At 34.4% G+C, this 22,232-nt stretch overlaps 1 protein-coding gene across 1 annotated transcript; it reads left to right on the top strand.

The window, feature by feature from the left end:
• Window positions 1-4,290: 4,290 nt before the first annotated feature.
• Window positions 4,291-5,806, top strand: LOC129233685 (torsin-1B-like; the record flags this gene model as incomplete). The annotated part of the gene is made up of 2 exons (XM_054867665.1): window positions 4,291-4,542; window positions 5,631-5,806. Coding segments are annotated over exons 1-2 (428 nt in total), but the record flags the coding sequence as incomplete, so codon positions are not given.
• Between the last annotated feature and the right edge of the window lie 16,426 nt (window positions 5,807-22,232).

Below are 22,232 nucleotides of genomic sequence, written 5' to 3' on the forward strand. Positions count from 1 at the left end.
TAATCTGTTACTGCAGGCAAAAAGAATCTTAAAGCACTCAAAATAACTTTTCTGGGGCATAAGTGTTCCTGTAGTTTTCAATAATTTCAAGAAAGTGATACCACAAACGAAGAAAAGTGTGGCTCAAGTCATTTCAAACCAAACCAAACTTTCCCAGAAAAATATGCGTGTTTAAACACTCAAATTTATGAATGACAGCATGATAATAATAAGAAATTCTCTACCTGACTTGAGCCATACTTTTCTTAGTTTGTGGTGTCATTTTATTGGAAGAATTGAAAATTAACGGAATATTTAAATATTTCATTCTAACTCAGAAAAGTTGTTTTGTCTCTTTGAGTGCATTATGAAAAGTGCATGGTATTTTTTAAAAAAACTGTTACTTAGACGGTTGTAGAGGTTAACTTTAGGAGGACGAAAACAATTAACTTTTCCAATTTTTGTTATAAGAAAAAGCTGAAACAGGATTTTAAGAGAGTTTCTTGAAAGCCTACTCGTAAAACGAAAACTTTTTTTTTTTTAATTTACTTCAGAAAAATGATGACAATAGCAGGGTTGCCAACCTTGAGGAAACAATTTGAGGAGCATCTGTGCTGATTTTGAGGAACAATTCAAAATTTTGCGGAGCAGTTCGGAATTTTGTATAAAAATCAATAAAATTAGCTAAAACCACTTATCTGAGTTTTTTAGAGCTTTAATAATTATTTTAAGCACTAGTATGAATATAATTATTTCTAAATTAATAAAACAGCTTTATACACAGTTTCAATCTTTGAGTATAAGCATCTTTAATTTCCCATATTTACATGTTTGTTACGATGAAATAGCAAACTTTTAGCTAGAAAACTTCGGCAGGGAAATGCGGAGCAAAAGAACTCTTTGCGGAAACGCGGAGTTTCGCCATTTTTGTGCAGCAACTCCGCAAAATGCGGAGCGGTTGGCAACCCTGCAATAGTAAGAAAAGGGGGGGGGGGGAGGTGTAAAATGTTACACTAAACAATTAATTGCTCATCTCACTTTAAATGTTTTAGAGTTTGCTTTAATTCCCCACTCTTTACAAAAAATCTCTTCTTCAAACGAAGTATAAGGGATTTCCGTTTTCTCGCTTTTGAGAGTAGATAATCTATACAACAATTTTGGATATGGAAGGTAAGTGAATTTCATTTTTTAACGTTTGGTTTGGACCCTCGACTTATACAAACTTAGTCCAAAATGCGTTTTAAAGAATTCAGTTTCAAATGATTCCGGTTGGAAACCTGTCCCACCCCCACTCTGAAGTCTAATAGTACAAAAATGTTTTTAGGCTGTAGAGTGCTTTAATATCTCATCCCTTTTCCTTATATCTCCAAAAATAGTTTAGAAATACGATTTTAGACCTCAATGTTGAAAAATTTCTGGACGGAGTCCATTCCCCTGCCGTTTCCTCTAACGTAGCAGCCAAAAAGTATATATTTAGGCCTTTAATTCTGAAAAAATTCCTGGAGAAAACTCCCACTCTCACTTCTAAAGTCTCAACATCTAGCCTAAAATGAAGTTTTTAAAGCTTCGATACTTCAATATCGATTTGTGAAAACAGCATTTGAACCCTGAGTGTCTTTGATCCCCTAACGTGATTAAATACAGCCTAAAATACGTTTTTAGGATTTTAATTTTGGAAATTTTCCGAGCGAGATATCTTAATCTACTTTCCCCTCCCACCTAACGCCTCCAAAAATCAACACCGCGTTTTCAAAACTTCAATTTTGAAAAATTTCCTAGGGAAGAACTCTTTATCCCTTTTCCTAACTTTGGGCTACCTTTTCCCAAAGGTAGCCCAAGATTTTCTTTCTTAGAAATTTGCGTGAGTAGGAGAGCTCGCTAACCCTTCCTTCTGACAGAAAATCTAAAATGAACTTCTGCTTTAAAAATGATTTTAAGAGGGAAACCTCCCTCTGTCCTCTTTTCCTCCTAACATTATAAAACAAAGCCCAAAGTCGGACGTCAATAACGGAAATTTTTCAGGAGAGAATCGCTTGGCTTCACAACATTTTTATGCCATTGGGAAACCCCTCAAGGACGTCACCAAAGACAGCCTAGAATTGCGTTTTCGAGACTTCGGTGCCGAAAAATTTCCAAAGAAGGAGCCCGAACCTTCCCTTTCAACCAAACCACCAAAAATACCTAAAAATTGATTTCAATTTTAAAAACATTTCAGTAAGAAACCTCAGCACCCCTCTCTCCCCTAATGCCTACAACGCATGCCGCATTGAGTACCGACCATTCCTGATTTTCTTGACTTCTCCTAAGTAGCCTAGTTGCATTTGAAAATTTCGTAAAATTTCCTATCGTTGCCCACTGATGCCCTAACGTCAGTTGTTGACGTTAGTGTTTCTAACGTCAACAAAGAAACACTAAAAGAGACTAATTCTGAAAAAAATCGGAAGCAAATCCAAAGTGCTCTTTCTAATAACTTTACTAAAATCGCAGTTTTTGACTTAAATTTAGCAATTTTCTCCAAGTGCCTTGCCCTCTCCCTTATACCCCTTCACTTTTTTTTCTTTTGAAAAATATAGAGATTAATTAAGTCTTATTTTTCTTCAATTGAATTTCTAGTTTTAATTTAAATACCTTTGACAGTTTTATATATTAGCTATTTCACAACCAAAGGGCGGCAAGTTGAGGAACTGGCCCGGGCGGCAAACACTGTAGCTACGCCACTGCCTGGAGACCCCAATTGACTATAATTCTTTAAGATCTAATTCATTTTTTAAGTAAAGAAAAAAACTCCTTTTTTTAAAAATTTCCCCTTTTAACCTCCGACGCCATAAAGAAGTTTGACGTGGCTCTGTATCTGTATTTATGTATCGGTCTGTGGCATCATAGCTCCTAAACGGATAAATCGATCAAATTCTAATAATTCTCTCTGTCTTTTTTTTTCTTTTTTGTTCGAAAGTTGACTTGTAAGGAGTTCTTAGCTGGGCCTTATCTTTGTAGAACTTTTATTAACATAGAAAATATTTAAACACTAAAAACTAGTATCTTTTCCAATTTTCTTTATTGCAAAATTTTTATCCGTTTCAAGTTTCTATTTGTTATTAAATAAAATACTTGAAATTAGTTTTAGCAAGCAAGGCTTTTCAAAAGATTTTAAATTTTTTTCTCTTGATTCTGCATTTGCACTAGCAAAACTTGGTAATTGTGACTGTCTTCTCTTTTCCGTTCTTTCCCCAGTTGTCTAGGAAAATAATAATAACAAAATTAAATATGAATGAATAATTTGAATTTTATATGTGTTCTCATCGCGAGGTTCATCTTAATATTAAGCTAGGTTTCATACTCTAGTTTCATTTGAATTTTTAAACTTAATCTTAGTTCTTCTGCTTACTTAAGGTGTGGGTTGCTCTGCTCCCAAAAAATATTTTGAGCTAGTGGATGATTACCACTATATCCTTTAACCCTGGAGTTGCTACCTTGTAAATTTTTGTGTTTATAAGGTTTAATTATAGGGGGGGGAACCCTCAATATAAATGGTCACTAACCCATCTCCTTAATTTTACCAAAACATGACCTATAATCATGTTTTTAAACTTAATTTTGAAACTTTTTCCAAGGGGCACCTGAAACTCTTTCCCTCTATCAAATACCGCCATTACAGGTTGACTAAAATCTTGTTTATTGGACTTCAGTTCCTTAAAGTTCTTTGGAAGGGTGCATCCAAACCCTTGTCTCCTTGAAATCTCTGAAGATCATCTAAAATTGCGTTTTGAGAGCTACAATTTCGAAAATCTTGCGGGGGACCCCCCATCCACCAAACTTTTGTAAGTGCATTAATTTCACTCACAACTAACTTTCTGTTGTGATGTTTTTTTTTCCTGCATGAACTCAGTAGAACGCACATTTAGATACTGATTTCGCGATGACCCCGCCTTTTCACAAAAGCCTAGTTTCATGTTTTTCATTTATTAATTTGATATTATTCCTACATATTTCACTATTGTGCACCTATATGTGTGAGGGGGTCTTGCAAAGTAAAATTTGACTATGCCCCCCCTGTCGGGCAAGCTTGACCCCCTGTTGGGGGTTTCCTAGCGCTACCACTGGTTGTTGTAAAATATACTAACAGTGTTGTGTTGGTTCACACAGCCGTGCAATTTCAGTATTTTTCATCATGTTTGAGTCACATGTCTGAATTTGAGATGTCTGTTTCTTAAACTAACGATGAATTTATGTATTTTTATTGTCTTCAACCAAAGTCAATGAATAAAGTTTTGAAAATGTTTTTTTTTTTTTCATTTAGGTTTAAAAAATCAAATGGAAAAAAATGTGTATGGACAACCTTTAGCGATAAATATTGTACTAAAGACATTAAAAGGTTTCCTGGCAAAAAAAGATTCTAAAAAGCCATTAGTTATGTCATTTCATGGAACAACAGGAGTTGGCAAAAACTTCATAACTCAGATGATTGCTGATAATTTGTACAAGAACAGTACTCATAGCAAGTACACTCACTACTATCATGCTAATAATAATTTCCCTGATCCAGAGAAGGTTTCTGAGTATAAGGTAAATTTTTTTTCTATATAGTCTTAAGGTGATGTACAATTTTGTTAGGCAAAAAGAAACTTATTGGCATTTTGCTTATAGTAATTGACAAAACCAAGAAATCAGTTCTTGCTTAAAGAGCTGTGTAGTATTGCAGATATTAGCACACCTACCAACTTTTAAACATAATGCCTACATTTTTTCTCATTTTAGCTGTTAAAATGCTTTTATAGTCGAGTCTTGACTTAAGCGAGGGATGTGTTCCAAGAACCTTTGCGTAGGTTTTAATTTCTCCTGGAAAGGGGTGTGTATACGATTATTTTGTCACATAAATATTATTTTTTTCGAAACATTAACTATTGAAAATTTTACATTATCATGTACAATAAAGCAAGTTAGTATTATAGTACTCTTGCGGGAAATTATTTGCATGCTTTTCCATCTCAGCAGTTTGCTCATATAGGCTCAGCTTCGATGGATATTGAACATTCCATAGCAGACTGTTTAAAAAACGTGAAATATGTACACTGATTATAACTTATGTCACACTGTAATCCGTTTTTGAGTTGCAAGACATCAAGTAACATGACACCATGTAACAAATTACTTCAAAATAATATCTGTATATTACATAACTTTGCATTGCCAAATTTTTGATTAAATTTTAATTATTAAAAAAATAAATTTTGAAATTTAGGTAATTCTAATTATTTTTTTATATTAGTATATCATTGTCTCAAATTAACAGTTGGATATCTTACCATTGTTTTTAGGTTCAGATGTCTTACCATTGCTCTAAGTTGACGATATATAAAACATTTTCAATATTTAATAATGTTAATAGTTAATGTGTTTTATAAATTTGGACAGAGTTAATATAGGTGCATGAATCAACTTCCAAGGAATACCTACTAAGGAAACTGAGACATTTTGTCCCAAAATTAAAGGGACGAAATGTCTGGTTCCCTTAGTGCCCCTTAATTGAGAAGTTCTTCTGTATATGCATCCTTCAAATTTTTGCCTATATCATTTTATGGTGTCTTTGTAAAAATTCAATATTATGAGAATTATTATTTCGTACTTTATAAGAGAATTTTTTACTTCAACAGGAGTTGCTCCGCAATGATATAATGGCTTTTGCAAAGCTGTGTGACAGATCTTTATTTGTTTTTGATGAAGTACATCAAATGCCACCTGGTATTTTAGATGCAATAAAGTCTTTCTTGGATTATCATAACAATATTGGTGGTGTTGATTTTCGTAAGAACATTTTTATATTTCTAAGGTAAGCTTTCTGCTTCACTTTGATGTTACCTTAAAAACAGGGTTCGTGCCTTTTTTGATTTAAATCAGATTTTTTTTATTTTTTTTAAATCTTAAAAATTTTGTGGATATTAATTACTTTACCATTTATTAACATAATATATTTCATATTGTAGATGAAAAAGCAACTTTTTAGTTATTTTCATTTCATGGCAGTAACTGTTTTTGATAATAGTTTAAGTAGATCTTTTTACACAAATGCATGATTCAAGTTAAATTTAATGTTTAAACACTAGCTACAACCACCAATCCTTCAAATATATAATTCTAGGAAACAGTAATACCACTTTTTCCTACAATTATAATTTTCATACTTTTTAAGAAAAAAGATTCTTAAAATTAGGCAGTTTTCTATGTTTATCAGCTTAGAGTCAACGAAAATTCTGAAATTGATTCAACTCTTCAATCGGGATCAAGAAGGCAAAAAAAAAAAAAAAATAAATAAATAAATAAATAAATAATATTTCTTTAAGCTTTATCAATAGTTATAATGTTTAAATAAGATGTGATTTTGTTTTACACTTTGCTAAAAGATAAGATTTCCATCATCATTTACCTTTTTAGTGTAAAATAATATGTTGAACAATTATTTTTCTTGACTATAACATATTTGTCATGGTGTATGAGAAGAACTGCAAATTTTTATTTTGTTCTGAACTACTAATTTTGGAGTAAAAGCAATATTGAAAGAGTTTGAAAATCTGTTACACACACAGAAAGAGGGATCTATGTAGTTTTGCCAGTTGGAGTTAAAATTGTATAATGCAGCATTGTTAAATTAAAATCAATTGATTTAAATCATGATTTTAATCACAATTTAAATCAAGCTGATTTAAACCAACAAACCCTGCTTATAAAGGCACCTTATAATTCATTTCTTAGTTAAGACAAATGTATTTAATAATTGAAATTTGTGTATTGTATGTGAACTTTTTATTTTAAACAGTTGCATTTAAGAATTTTTAATTTACTTTATCTTTTTACTTTACTAACATAGTCTTTCCATTAAATAAGCGAACTGAGTCCATAAAAAAATTATTTTGCAAAATTTAGTCCACAGATAAATTCCATGAAATATGATTTTTATATATGGAAATAGTTTTGATTACTTACGTTAACTGAGCAGCATTTTGAATTGAATTTTTGTTACACTTTTTGGCCATGTACTAGTGCATTATTTGTGCACATTCATCTCCACTTAACTATAATAAGTCAGTTTCCCTTATTCATTTATATATTTAAAAAATTGCAAATACACTCCAAACTTGGGATACAATTCTGATTTTGGGTATGGTTACATATACTGCAGAGGCTAAATAGTGTACTCGATTCAATTTTAATACTTGTGGTGGTGACAAAAAATACCTCTTGGAAAAAGCAACACATCCAATATGCTATGTGGCAAATATACAATATGATGCTATTTTTCGAGAAATAATCATAATTTGGACAGAACTGGTACAGATAAAATGCTTAGTACCAACTAAAATAAACGACGTGTTTAAATGAAAACCTGAAGATCCTGTTGTCTGAAATGATATGCAACAAATATTAGCATTTGTTAAGTTTGTTTGTTTAACATTGTTTTCCCAAGTTTTCATTTTTTTTTTCAATTATTTTGCTTTTTAAATGACATAATACATCAACATTTGATCATATATAATCCCTTAAGTTGTAGTAAAAAAAAAGAGAGTAATATTGAAAGAATAAATAGTTAAGTTTATAAACTAGTGGTACCCGCACGACTTTGCCCGTAATAGAAAAATTAAAAGGTCTTTTGGTTTGCCTGTATATTTACAAATAATGTATGGTGAATTTTCTGGCCAATTGGCTTGTACTCATATTATGGTTCCATGTTATGATAATTTTGTATCTCGCTAATTGGCTTGTGCCCATTTTACGGTTCCGTGTTATGATAATTTCATAATTTACTCGTCCATCTTATGATAATTTTGTTCTTAAAATTGGAATAGAAAAAGAACCACATCAAATTTTCTAAAAATGGCTTCGAGGTGCATACCCCCCTGCTACAGGTCTAGGTGCTATGGGCGCCACAGAGATCCTACAAGTCCTCCTAACCAAGAGACTTTCAGCTTCATTATTAGCAAAGATTGCATGCATGTCATGTCTGTCACAAAACCTTGTCATGTCTGTCATACTGATAAATATTTAATATTAATTTACTGTTTACAAATTTCTTAACATTTTTCTTTCTGTTTTATACATCCAAGCCTAACTTTGATTCCCAAAAAAATTTAGACTTGACATGCATACCAAAAGAGCAAATGGTAATAACATTTGGTCATTCAAAATCTATGTCCCAGTTTTGCCATGTCTGTCCAGCAGATTTTAACCCAATTAAGTTAAAATATTTGTTCTTGAGTCAAGTTTTTAGTGTTTATTACACTCCTGTTTGTAAAAATTGCAACGCCGTGAAGGAAGCATCATAGTTGAATGAAATTTAATACACAGTTGAGTGGTAATGGTACAAATAAATGATTACATTTTCAAACCAAACAAACAATAAAAAAAGATAGAAATTAGTATTTTGTGTGGCCACCGTGCGCCGCAATAAGAGCTGCTTCATGACTCGGCATGGAGTGAAACAAAGTTTGCATATCTACCTGTCGAAGAGTGTTCCATATTGTTTGTATGTTCAACCAAAGTTTGTCTGTTGAAGCAACAGGACGAGGATCACAAGTGAGACGCCTCCCAACGAAATAACACACATGTTCAAACGGTGACATATTCGGGCAATATGCAGGCCAAGGAAGAAGCTGTACCTGCTGCGAATCAAGGTAGGATTTGACAGTCCTGGCGACATGTGGACGGGCATTATCCTTCTGGAATACAGCCCCTGACAGTCTTTGCTTTGTAGGAAAGGTATAGCTTGGGGCTGTAAAACTTCGTTTGTGTATCGGGTACTGTTCAAATTGCCCACAATTCCTAGCAATTGTGATCATTCATAATATGCTATGGCACCTCAGACCATAACTCTGGGTGTTCGTCCACTGTGGCATTCGATAATACACTTCGGAATGTGCCGTTCACCGGCTTAGTGCCTGACACGAATTCGGCCATCATGGTGCCACAAATTGAAGTGGGATTCATCAGAAAAGACGACCTGCTACCAACCCACACGCCAGCTCCTGTATGCACAATGGCCCATTGTAGCCGCAGGCAGCGATGGTTTTGCGTGAGAGAAATCCTGTATAAAGGAATCCTTACGCGCAGCCCACGCTGCCGCAGACGACTCCGAATTGATGAAGCGCACAATGAAGCACCTGTAGCTGTTGACCACTGTGCTGCCAATTGTCTAGAAGAAGCTCTACGGTCTGTCAGTGCCATACGCACCAAGTGTTGTTTGTATTTAGAATGAAGACCAGGAAATAAAAATGCATCATTTATTTAGCACTTTAAAATCCAAATAAAATGGCGGACTTTGCCTAAGCATTTTAACGAAACTATAAACAACATCCAAGATTGAAGCACAAACTCCAATTGCCCCACGGCATCTGAGGCACACATGTTTTATTACAAGACCAACGCCTTCCCAGCGAGAGCGACCGCGATCAAAGCTACAGCGCACCCTCGTGGTCCGCCAATCACCGAGAGGCGCAAGGGCATACTTCATCGGCGCCGGAAGAGCGCTCCGATGACGTAATGCACCTCCGTTAATGCCCGTACCCTCGGCAATCGGAGGAAATGGCGCATCCTGTGACTGCGGGAGAACTTGCCGATCTCTGCATAACAATGGCCCCCCTTTCCCGCACTCACCGAATGCTTACTTTTAAAATACAAAAATTTCACTTGAAAAATCCATTATATTTGTACAAAAATATATTTTAACCATATGCAATACTTTTTACATATAACACAAAATAGTCCATGTGACATATGAAATAAAACAATTTACATTGCAAAGACAATTTTTACAAATTTCAAAAGTGCATCTTTTGTCAAAGATTTAGTGAATGTATCTGCGAGGTTATTTTTAGTGTTTACATAAACCAATTTAAAGATATTTTCATAAATTAAATTTCTAAGGAAATGATATCTGATATGAATATGCTTCGATCGGTTATTTTCTATGGGTGATTTGGAGAATTCTATCGCAGCTGCATTATCTGATAATAATATATTTGAATTCAACTCCCTTGTGAAAAAGGAAAAATTTTCACATTCATTCAAGATTCGAATTATATATAGCAACTCTTTAGAAGCATCTGTTAAAGTTACGTATTCAGCCTCCATGGAGGAAAGACTGACACATTTATATTTAAATGTTCTCCAAACTATTGGAACTTGATCCAAAAATAAGATTAATCCCCCAATAGAAATTCTGTCGTCCCGACAGGTTGCAAAATCCAAATCACTATAACATTTTATGTTTAAATGATTTACTTTTGAAAGCTCCAATTTACATTCTTTAGTTTGACAAACATACACCAAAAGTTTTAATAATGCATTCCAGTGAACGATTCCTGGATTGCTTTGAAACTGTGATAAGATATTGATAGAAAAGCTAATATCAGGTCGGGTACGATTTCCGATGTATGCCAAACAACCTATTATATTTCTGTACGGTAAACAGTTCATTTCTTTCCTTTCTTTTTCAGAATTTGGGCAGTCAAGTTTCGATAACAGGGTACCTTTTGCCATTGGCACAGATGATAAAGAAAATTTATAACTTTTATACAATTCACTAATTTGTTGAATTTAATCCTTCTGATGAAGGTACAATTTATTATTTACTTCTTCAAATGTAACTGCGAGGAGTTTGCGAGTTTTACCCATGACTTTAAGGTCAAATTTTGATTTTAGTTTACTTTCGGCTTGTCCATTTGTCGCTGGATAGCCAGGTGCAATTAGGCGTCGTTTTATCCCGTTAATTCTGCAATAGTCCTTGAATTCTTGGGATTTGAATATGGAAGCATTGTCTGTCACTAAAATTTCAGGCAGTCCGTGCCGACTGAAGATTTCTTCCAGCAAGGAAATAGTATTTGTGGAAGTTGGAGATCTTTTAATTGGGATAATTTCTGGCCATTTGGAAAGGGCGTCCACAACGATTAAAAAATTGTGTTCCATAAAGGTACCTGCATGATCAATATGGACTCTTTGTAAAATTTTCTCTGGTTTTTCCCACATGTGCAGAGGTGCTTTAACAGGATTCTTTTTTATGTTGCAACATTCTTTGCAACTTTTGACAAGATTTTCAATATCAGAATCGATGTTTTTCCAATAGCAGTAATTTCGTGAGAGAGCTTTCATCTTGGCAATGCCTACATGTGTTGAATGTAGTTGCCTGAGCATTTCTGGTTGAAGTGACTTAGGAATTATAACTCTATCTCCTCTAAACAAAATTCCGTCTTGAAGAGTTATAGTAGGATTGAATACATTCCCTACCACAACATCATATTTCAACTTTTTTAATTCAACATCTTTTTCGGTTTCATGTTTTATTCTCTCTGCGGTTAAAATTTCTGTTGAGATCCAATTGATAATAAATTGTTGAAATGCTTATGATCTGTCACTACTATTTATTTGATTAATTGAAATTGGTAAGGGGTATCTGGAAAGGTAATCTGCATTCGAGTGTTTATCAGATTTTCTATGAACTATTGTGTAGTCGAAATTTGAAAGAAAATGAGCATATCGAAGCATTCGTGATGCAGACATTACTGGAAGACTTTTCTCTGGATGGAAGTTAAAGCAAATAGCTTTGTTGTAGAGAATTAAAGTGAATTTTCTTCCAAAAAATGTAGTCATAAAATTTTTTGCAAGCTAACACAACCGCAGTTGCCTCACAATCGAGTTGACTATAATTTTTCTCGGATGCTGTTAAACTCCTTGAAGCGAAAGCGATCGGGCTTTCAGTTCCATCAGGCATTGCATGTGATAGAACCCCTGAGAGTCCAAAGGGACTGACATCAGTGGCTAAGGTACTGTATTTTCGCGCAGATAAGCCGCATCGGCGTATAAGCCGCACGAGCCAAAATTCGGGGGGGAAATTTTTGTTTACATCAGATAAGCCGCATCGGAGTATAAGCCGCATTTCAGCTTTGCTATATAATCAATGTGTGTGCATTCAGGTTCAACATAATCTTAATATAATAATTCATATTGTCTCAAAAGATGTGTGTATATATATATATATATATATATATATATATATATATGTATATATATATATAAACAGAAAATAAAGACTTACCTTTTTTGTTTTGTTATCTATTTTTTGTAAAATATCTACAATTTTTAAGTTTTTAATTCATATCACATTAGGCTTAATAACGCATTTTTTTAGGAACAAAAAGGTGAATCAATTTATTTACAAACTCTCAACAATTGAAACAAGAAAAAAGTTTTTCACTGAAACCTTCAAAATCAGATTCATCATCATCGGAGCAAAATAAATTTAAATGAAGTTCATCCAAGTTCTCACTGTTGTCACAGTCAATATCCGATGCTTCGGAAAAGTCCGCGGTAGAGTTTGAGTCCCCTTGAATTATTTCAGCTTCTTTAAAACCAGCAAGAATCGTTGATTTTTTCACAGAGTTCCAAGACTGTGACACCCAATTCGCTACATCTTCGTACGTAGCCCTCCTCATACGGCCGGATTCTGTGAAAGAATGCAGTCCATTCCGCATCCATTCCTCCCTTTTAGACCGCATTTGACCTTTGAACGATTTGTTCACTGTGAGGTCTAATGGCTGGAGGAGTTTTGTCAAACCTCCTGGGATGGCTGCCAGGTCAGTCGACATTTTTTTACACTTGGATTTAACATAGTCCAAGAGATGGGACTTCATTGAGTCCAACAGCAACAAACTGTGTGGCTGAAAAAAGGAGCCATTCCTCCGACAAAAAACCTCCTCCAGCCATTCCAACATGATGGTTTCGCACATCCATCCCTTTGGATTTGCTTTAATTACTAGTGTTCCCGCTAGGCCGTTTTTGAAGGGCGCAGCGCCCTGCCCTTTTTCATATCAGCAGAATGCGCCCCGCCCTTCTTTTAGATCGCAAAATGCGCCCCGCCCTTTTCAAAAATAACAATATGCGCCCTGTGTTTTTAAAAAGAAGGCCTCGAGCATCGTTTCGACCTGCCGCGATATCGGGGCAATTTTATTTGTCCAGCGATCATCTGCGAAAACGCTCGTGTCTTGCCATTGTCCCCAGAATTTCACCCTGAAAACGGCCTCATGAATAAAAGGAGATGTAAACACCTAGGCAAAGAGGGGATGAGATTCTTGGAATTCTAACAGACTTATCAGTTGGAAACAAAAGGTAGATATCTTTCTTCCACTGAGGATGGGTTTGAAGGTGTTCGGTCGTCCGAGATGGCGAGGGGGGGGGGGAGATTATTGTTTAATTCTTTCCCATCCTTGAGTTTCTGAGAATCAACAATGAGAGAGGGAGGGTGGTAGGTAGGCTTCCTTATCTTCATCTGTAGGACTAGGGGGCGCCAGTTCCAGGAAAAATAGAAGGGGTACTATTTGTCAGACAAGAACAGATGCAGATAAACTGCTCCATTTCTTGTCCGAAAAGTCCGAGTGCAAACGCAAATGGTTCTTAATTTGAAAATACATGGTTCTTGACGATGATGCTGGCCGAAAAAATATGAAGTTTACTGAAATATTTCAGGCTGTTCCTTTTTCTTTTTTCCTGCAAAACAGAATAGAAGCAGGGTTTGTATGCTCTTGATAATCCTTGTAAAGGGCTTGGAAAAAGCGTTTATTTTGAAGTGATTGATAAAGTTTTGAAAGCTAACATAGTGCTTGAATTCCTTAGGATCTAAGGAATGCACAACCTATGGCCCGTGGGCCAAACGTGGCCCGCGAAGCCTGTTGAATTAACCCGCGAAAAATTCTAAACAAATATATATTAAAAAAATTAAAAAAAAAAAAAAGAAATAACCAAGTTTGCGAAATTATCGTTTCAAAACTCATTTACAGTTCTAGTTAACAATTTCAAGGTCCAATACAGGTCGATTTTACCTCATTTATAACTATCAATTCCCCGAAATCGCACTTGCAAAATCGGAAGATTAACGAAAATAAAGTAACAAAAACGGCACTTTCACCAAAATGAAAATTATTTTGGAATATAATGCTGAATTGAGCAATACACATCGTATGAATAGGCCTTTTCGTAGCGCTTCAGCCATTTGTGTCCGTTTTTCGTTTGCACGTGGAAATTAGGCTTAGCTAATTTTGGCGCATTGCTAGTTATTGTGAAGTAATCTTTTCGCATCTGTTTCTGATTGGTGAACTTTCTAATTGTTTTCTAAGTAGTACACAGTACAAAGTCTACTGAACCAAAATACAAGGGTATTTTTTTGTTATCTTGAATTTTTAGCCTACCCCCCCCCCCCCCCCCCAACAAAAAGAACTTTCGAAATGGAAACATATTGTTCTGTGTGAAATTTGCCAAGGAAATTTTCAGCTGCAAAATATTTATTCATTCCTTTTTGCTGAGTATTTGTATTATCTCTGAATAGGACTTGTATACTAACAATTATTTAAAAAAACTTATTGACATAATTAAAAACATACTTTTGACATACTTGTGCTTTTTCAACTAAAATGATTTTGTACTGTTTCTTTTTTTATACATAAAAAACTATAATATTGCTTTTAAAAAAAATCACAAAAATAAAATGTATTAAATTTTCATAAAAATTGTCAGTGAAATTAAAATTTTGGACTCGTCCCAGCTGCTTGGGTAACGCATACATCTGCAAATACATTTGTGTCATGAAGTTGTGTCAAGTCCAAGTCCAACACTAGGCATTCAAAAAAAACCTTTTTGTTTTGCACTTTGCTACAACTGCATTTTTGAAGACCAGCACACAATATTTTAATAATTATTCTGTTTGAAGTATAATATATTTAAAAAAGTTGAATTTACATTCATCATGTTTTTGATGTCTACTAAAATACTTAATGGCATAATGCACATTACTAAGCAGTTTTTAGATAGGAAGGGGGGATCCGTAATTAAATACTGTTCATCTTACATTGAAATTCAAAGGATTTTGAAATGCCTAGAATTTTTTTATTCTTATTGAAAAGTAGTCACAGTTATGGCCTGAAAAGTGTTGAAACACACCCAAAGAAAATATTCAGCATTAGCTAAATGTTCCTACGGAGTTTGAAAAATGTGCTTATAGTTGGCATTTGGGGAAGGGGGAGGGCAATCTAGCCTAAAGACAAATGCATTTTCTGGAAAAAATGATATTCAATACTGAAGTTAATGGTGGCAGGGGGGGGGGGTGCACAAATGAATTTCCGGGTCACCCTCCATGTTGTTTGCCTCTATATTTCACCCCTAGTTTAAAAAATATTGGACCCCTTGGGGATCAGGCCCTTGCCAACAGTCCCTTCTCCCCCTTGCTCATGGTACAGACGAATGGATGAAATTTTCGCAAGGTGTTTTAAGATGTTATTTTTCTCCTTTTTTTGGGGGGCGGGGGGCGAATCAGTATTTTTTGAGAGGTGCCTCATTGGTCTTGGATGGGGGAAGATCGCGTTGAAATATATATAGTGCCCTTTTTATAATAAATAGTGCCCCTTTCAAAGACCTGCACCCTGCCCTTTTTTTCTCTAGAGTGAACACTATTACGATATCCTTGGGGAAATTTCCCTTCGGAATCGTTTTCCTCTTGAAGATGAGAAGTGGCTTCAATTTGTCGCCATTTGCAGCACACGACAGCACACAAGTAAAGGAGCTCTTTTCGTGTCCTGTAGTGATGATGGGAATTGTTTTTTCCCCAACTTTGCTCACAGTTCTTGTGGGCGGAATGTCAAATGTGAGCGGTACCTCGTCCATATTCAACACCTGTCCGTTGCTGAGTTTTTTTTCAGCAATAACTTTCTGGACGTACTCCAGAAACGAAGTTTTTTTCTGCAGCCAGTCGTCGGGCAATTGCTGACCCACAGTTGTTCTAGTACGAACAGACAACTTCTTCCTACGCATGAAACGGTAGCACCAGTTGGGGCCACCTTTAAAGTTTTCCATACCCATCTGCCGGGCTATTAACTGTGCTTGTAAACGTATCTTCACCGTTGACACAGACAGTCCCCTTTCTCTTTGCTCAACTATCCATTTTTCTAAGTTTTCCTCTAACTTTGGCCAACCCACAGTTCCACTCCTCTTTGCTCGTTTACTTTTGGGAATTTCTTCCAGTGAAGCTTTATTACTTCTCCACCTTCTAATGCAGCTTTCGTCCACCTCAAAATATGCAGCTGCAGCCCGATTTCCTTTTACTTCTGCGCTTTGAATTGCAGAAAGCTTAAATGCGGCAGTATAACTTTTTCGGCGAGGCATCACTAATACAGAATTTTAATGAAAAAGCAAAACTATATCGAAAATAATGCGGAGTAACGTAACAAATCTCAAGCAAGAAACATGTGTAAGTGATGAGTCAAGAAAAACACGTGAGAATGAGCGAATTCTATTAAGTGTTGCCACTTATTGAGTGCAATGTAACGTTGTGAAAAAAAATGGATGTGTTCGAATAGAGCTACCAGTTAAGTTTAGCTGGCAAGCTAAATCATTCTAACGTGTCGTCAGAGAGAAAATTTTCCATGAGTTTATTTTTCAGTATTTTCATGAGAAAAAAAAAAGAAATGCCTTGCCTGAAATATACATTTATTGAAAAAGTCCTACCTTTATCAGTACGGCTCGAAGAATACGTGTGAAGTAAAGTGAATCGTCTTATGTGACAACGACAACAGAGCAGCGTATAGTTGAATCGGTTAGAAAACCATTCGATCAGTATGTCAGTGCATGTTTAGACGTGAAAAAAAAGAATTGCACGAATTAATTATTGAAGTTCATTTTAGTCAATTTATAAAGAAGACAGGGATTTTAAAAATCAGAATTACTTTTACATCGTATAAGCCGCCCTGGCGAATAAGCCGCAGGAGTTAATATTCAACTTCTAAACACGTATAAGCCGCGGCTTATCTGCGCAAAAATATGGTATATTTTTTGTGGAAAATGTCCTATATGTGACAAGTCGATCACTTCTACCCCTGCATTTAATTGTACAATATCAGGTGGCTTGAAAATCTGACCCGTGTAACTTCGAAAACACACATTTGTTCTTTGAATTGGAATATAAAGTTTTAACTTTTTAAATTCATCAATATTCATTATGCTTACTTTACTTCCTGAATCAAATTTGAATTTATGTTTCAAACCATTTAATTCGATAACATTTTATCATCATTTGTATAATTATTAGGAAAACATCATAAATTTGATTTACAGCAAGGTCATCTTGATCATGTATAATGTTGCTGACATTTTGTATTTTGATTTCTTGTTTTGTTTTTAATTAAATTAGAAATGCAAACCGTTTTGAACAATATTTGCAAGTTAGTTTTTCTTCTTTAAAAAACAATTTTTGGTTTTATTGTTAGATTTCCCGCAATGTAAACATAATCCCTCTAGTCCAAGCTCTTCAAAATTAACACCTTTAGATTTCATGGGTGATTTTGAGTGACTTCTGAATTTTGAATTTTCATTTTTGGTTTGAAGTGAACGCTTATTTTTCACGCTACCGTGTGATACTTTGTTAACAGAATTTGAAAAATTACTCTTATATCCTTTCTTGTTCCTAATTTTTGCAGCTTCAATAGCTAAAGCAATTTTGATTGTCTTTTCGAACGTAATATCACCTTAAGATAAATACCTTTGTGTACTGTAATATCACCTTGTTGCAACAATTTTTCACGAATATCAGAATCAGACAATCCTTAAATAAATTGAGAACATAATAGTGAATTTAACATAGATTTCGAACAATCCCTTGAATTACATTGAGAAACAAATTCAGAATTTTTCGTAAGATCTTTTAATGAAGAAATGAATGTAGATATCGACTCACCATGATTTTCAAGTCTTGAAAAAAAATTATGCTGTTCGGTCTTGATTTGCTTGGGTGGACTGCACATCTGTTGTGTATTAATTTCTACTTGTACTTCTTCTTCTACAATAGTAACTTCGACTTCAACTCCCAGTCCAGATATAGTTTCGATATGGCGTGGTACGTGAACGGTGAAATGTTGTCATTGAATAAAACATGTAATAATCGTCTTTCTATGAAGTACAAAATACATAATAATTTGGAGACAATGTGAATAGATAATGGCTGAAATTATGCAGCTAGTCGAAGCTCTTCAAGGTTTTGTGAATAAACTTAATATTACTGCTTCGGAATCAAAACACAGTAGTAAAGATGTTCTTGCTCAACAGAATTTATCCTTTGATCAATTTGATGAATCATCATTTGAAGGGAGATATTTTTTCTTCTGTGTATATTTTGGAAAATTTTCTGTTCTCCAATAAATTCGCCAAATTCGAATTTTTTTCGCCGAATTTACGATTTTATCGCATTTGGCGCATTGGCGAATGCTTAGCGCTGTCCCTGCTTCTAAAAACTGTGAATTTGGTGGTATTTTAGTAGTATTTTGTAATGCTGCATATTTTCAACCCCAGTTTTTCAGCCATTATTTGTTTTCTTAACGTGTTACTTTCATGCATTTCTGATGTATTTTTGCAATTAAGCAGTATTATGTATTACATATTTCTTTTTGCTGTGGAAAGAATGTTCATTTTTTCAATATGACGGTAACTAGAATTAACACGCTTTACTCAGAAAGCACAGATATACTACACATGTATGTTATAGAACATAAGTAATAATGTGAAGAGAATCAGACCTTACAGCTGCTTGAGCCACTGAATGTGCCTGCCAGATAGTGACGTTATTTTTGCATTTCCCATTAATTATTATCAACAAAAAATTGACAAAAGCAATACCTGCATACTAAATTTTGTGATTCCTGGACCAATTTCCTGTGAAGCATTGAAGGCCATTTAAATGCAGTGGAAAGAATAAATTTTGAAACTTATATATGCAGGTACTATTTTGCACACAAACGTTTCAATGTGTCATACATCACACTTTTTTAAAATTTAAAGCATGGTACAATTAGTCTGTGTTTGCTTCGCTCATTGTGCTTCTAAAAAAAATTTTTTTATTGATTTTTATGTGTAAATATTGAAACTTAATAAGGAGTTAATATTTGCCTCCTAAAACGCTTGATGTATCAAACTGAATTCATTTACCTCGCATAATGATTGCATCAAAATTTAGCTGAGAGTTAAATATCAAAAGGCTTTGCTAAGGAGCCAAATACGCAATCTCCCTTTCTGAGGAGCAAGTTGAACTTGTGTGATACAAATTTTATGCAGTGTCAATTTTTTTTTTTTTTTGCGATAAACAACTTTTAATAACAAAATACATTATAATATTAAAATTAAAAATTGTGTTTTGACTTTTTAAACCTGAGAAAAATAATAAATGTTTATGTCTTTAGATGTGCATAAGCCTCAAAGTTGGAAAAAAAGATTTAAAAAAAAAGGTTGAATTTCAAATTTTTTCAGGAAAATGCAAATAGAATAACTTTTTTGTTCCAACACTACTAAATGCTTCCTGTGTTTTAAGAATGCCATGAAAAATACCTAACACAGCAATTTCATCCTTAACCCCTTCAGACCTGGAGTCCGGTATACCGGACATACACTTTAAACAGCTGCTAATTATTTAATAATTGATTTAATTTGTTGATTTTTTTTTTTGAGCAATCACGATTGCTTATTGTTCTCACTTGACAGTCCTTGATGTTCCGGTTCCTTTTTCAGCTTGGACCAGGCCTGCAGCATCACCGTTCACCGGCGGCGGCGCGGCTGGTCCTGAGCACTGTCCCCCGGAATCCACTTTTGCTGGGCAGTGGTGTCCATGTCCTACACACGCATGCGCATACACAGTCGCCTACACGCGCACGCCTTTACACACATACGCACGCCTACGTGCACACACGTAAGCCTACACACACACGCACACAACTATATATACGTAAGCACCCAGGAGGAGGGACATGCTTGGGCGGGGGAGCCATTTCTAGAAACAATAACTCTAACCAGTAGAGTCTTGTTGCAACTCGTGATTGCGAAAAACATAATTTGAATTCAAAGTTTCAGAATTCAAATTAGAGTTTTTTTTTTTTTTTTGTAGTTGACTCTTTACATTCTACTTATTATAATTTGAAATAATTTTTCGTTTTGGGATTGACAACACTGACATATAAGGATTGAGAGGTAGAGAGTGGCTCATTTTTCCAACCATGGATTTTCATCTGAAAAGCGAGGTTTTTTTCCTGATTTTTTTTAAAATATATAATTTTTAACTAATTGTTTCAAACGCTTATATTGTTTTATAATTGTTTGTAGAACATTTTATAATGAAGTTCGTTCGGTATTTTATCGTTTTTGTATATGAAATATTGACTTCAAAAATGTAAGTCCGGAATATTGGACATGCCATAACTCTTTTAATTTTTCTCCTACAAACTCAAAATTTTGTCTATAAGATACCCTTTACAATACTACACTGTGTACCAAATATCAACATTTTTGGTCCAATATTTCATAATTCCGACTGAAGGGGTTAAGCATCAATAATGCTGAATCATAGCAAATTAAATCGAGACACAAATAATCATTTTTCATGTTGTGGCATAGCTATTTATAAATCATTCAGCAAATTTGATTGAAGTTAAAAAGATAATAAACATGGTACTCTGACACATAATAACATGTGATCTTGTACTGCTAACAGATAGACGAATGTAAAAATATTATTTTGTTGAGAACAGGGTTTCTGTTACGGTAGCATTTTTGTCAAATTGCAAAAACACTATCTAAATTACGAAAATGAAACAATGTATTTTCTCTTTTACGCCCAAAAAAGGAAAACATGATTAACAATCCGAGAGAGCAAACAAGCATGGCAATATTTTTATAAATCTTAGCCGACATGTTTCAACTATCAATTGGTTCAACAATACTTTAGAACTAGGCGTTATATTTCATCCAATAATTGCATTATTCAGGGTTGCCAACCTTGGAGAAACAATTTGAGAAGCATTTGTAGTGATTTTGAAGAGCAAGTTAAAATTTTGCGAGCAGTTACATGTTTTATTTTGAAATCAATAAAAATGACTAAACTCACTTACTTAAAATTGTATTACAGCTTTAATAAATCATTTTAAGCTCGAGTGTAAAAATAATTATTTTTAAATTAATAAAACAGCTTTAAACACTATTTCACTCTTTCAGTATAAGCATCTTTAATTTCCCATATTAACATATTTCTTATGATAAAATAGCAAAATTTAAGCTTGAAAACTTTCGGCCGGGAAATGTGGAGCAAAAGAACTTCTTTGCGGAGCTGCGGAGTTTCACCATTTTCACAAAGCAACTCCGCAAAATACAGAGCAGTTGACAACCCTGATTATTGGAGTTATGAAAATTGAACATGTATCCTCTCAATGCTGAGTTATAGTCTAAATTTTTTATTCAAATTTTAAAGAAATATCAGCCACTGTGTATTTATTTCACTGAAGATGTCACGGCTGAATTTTTAACAGACTTCAAAAAGGAGGCGGTTATCAGTTCATACCGTATGTATGTTTTTTTTTTGTTTGTTTGTCCACTCATAGCGTCTCACCTAGTGAACCGATTTTGATGATTCTTCTTTTCATGGATAGGGGATGGCTCAACTTAGGTCCCATTACTTTGTTTGACCATATTTGTTCTTTAGAAAAAAAAGTTATGGGCAAAAAACAGTAAATTTTATGCAATTTCCAAATGATATTGTAGCAAAGTTCGCACTTTTCATCCGTGGATAACGGTGGCTCAGTGGTAGAATTCTCGCCTCCCACACGAGCGACCCGGGTTCAAATCCCGACTAGGACAAAGTGAATTTTACTAAAATTTCCTTTCTACTGTTTCCCCTATTTTCTCGAATGTTCTATTAATTTCTGCATCTTTCCGAGTCTGGAAAGTTACAGCACTTTCTCAAGTTGTATATAAGCAGATGTAACGTTCATTCGTGGTTCTGAATAAAGATCTCGAGTTGAGACTAACGAGTATTCGCTTCATTTGGCTTTCACATTGTCTTCGCTATCTTCATCTACACGACAATATGAAACTCATTGTTATAAAAGTTTGGTGCCATATAACATTAATAGTAATTGTAATGATAATTTTGAATAAAGGCTTTTCTAAAGCAATACAGTGATATAGAGCCGAACTTCTTACTAGGTAACTTCTTACTTTTACTGAAATATCTACATTTACACTAAAAAGAATGAAATAAAAAAATTTTGGAAAAAAAAATAGAACCGACTTCAAAATTGCTCTAAAAAGTGATTAATAATTTTATTCTTTAAACACCATCGATAATACTTTTAAACATAATTTTTGAAGTTGGCGCAAAAACAAAAAGTAAAATCCATTGTAACCATGCTTCGTTC

The sequence above is a fragment of the Uloborus diversus genome, unplaced genomic scaffold (genome assembly GCF_026930045.1).
Source record: "Uloborus diversus isolate 005 unplaced genomic scaffold, Udiv.v.3.1 scaffold_626, whole genome shotgun sequence".
Classification (NCBI taxonomy): Eukaryota; Metazoa; Arthropoda; class Arachnida; order Araneae; family Uloboridae; genus Uloborus; species Uloborus diversus.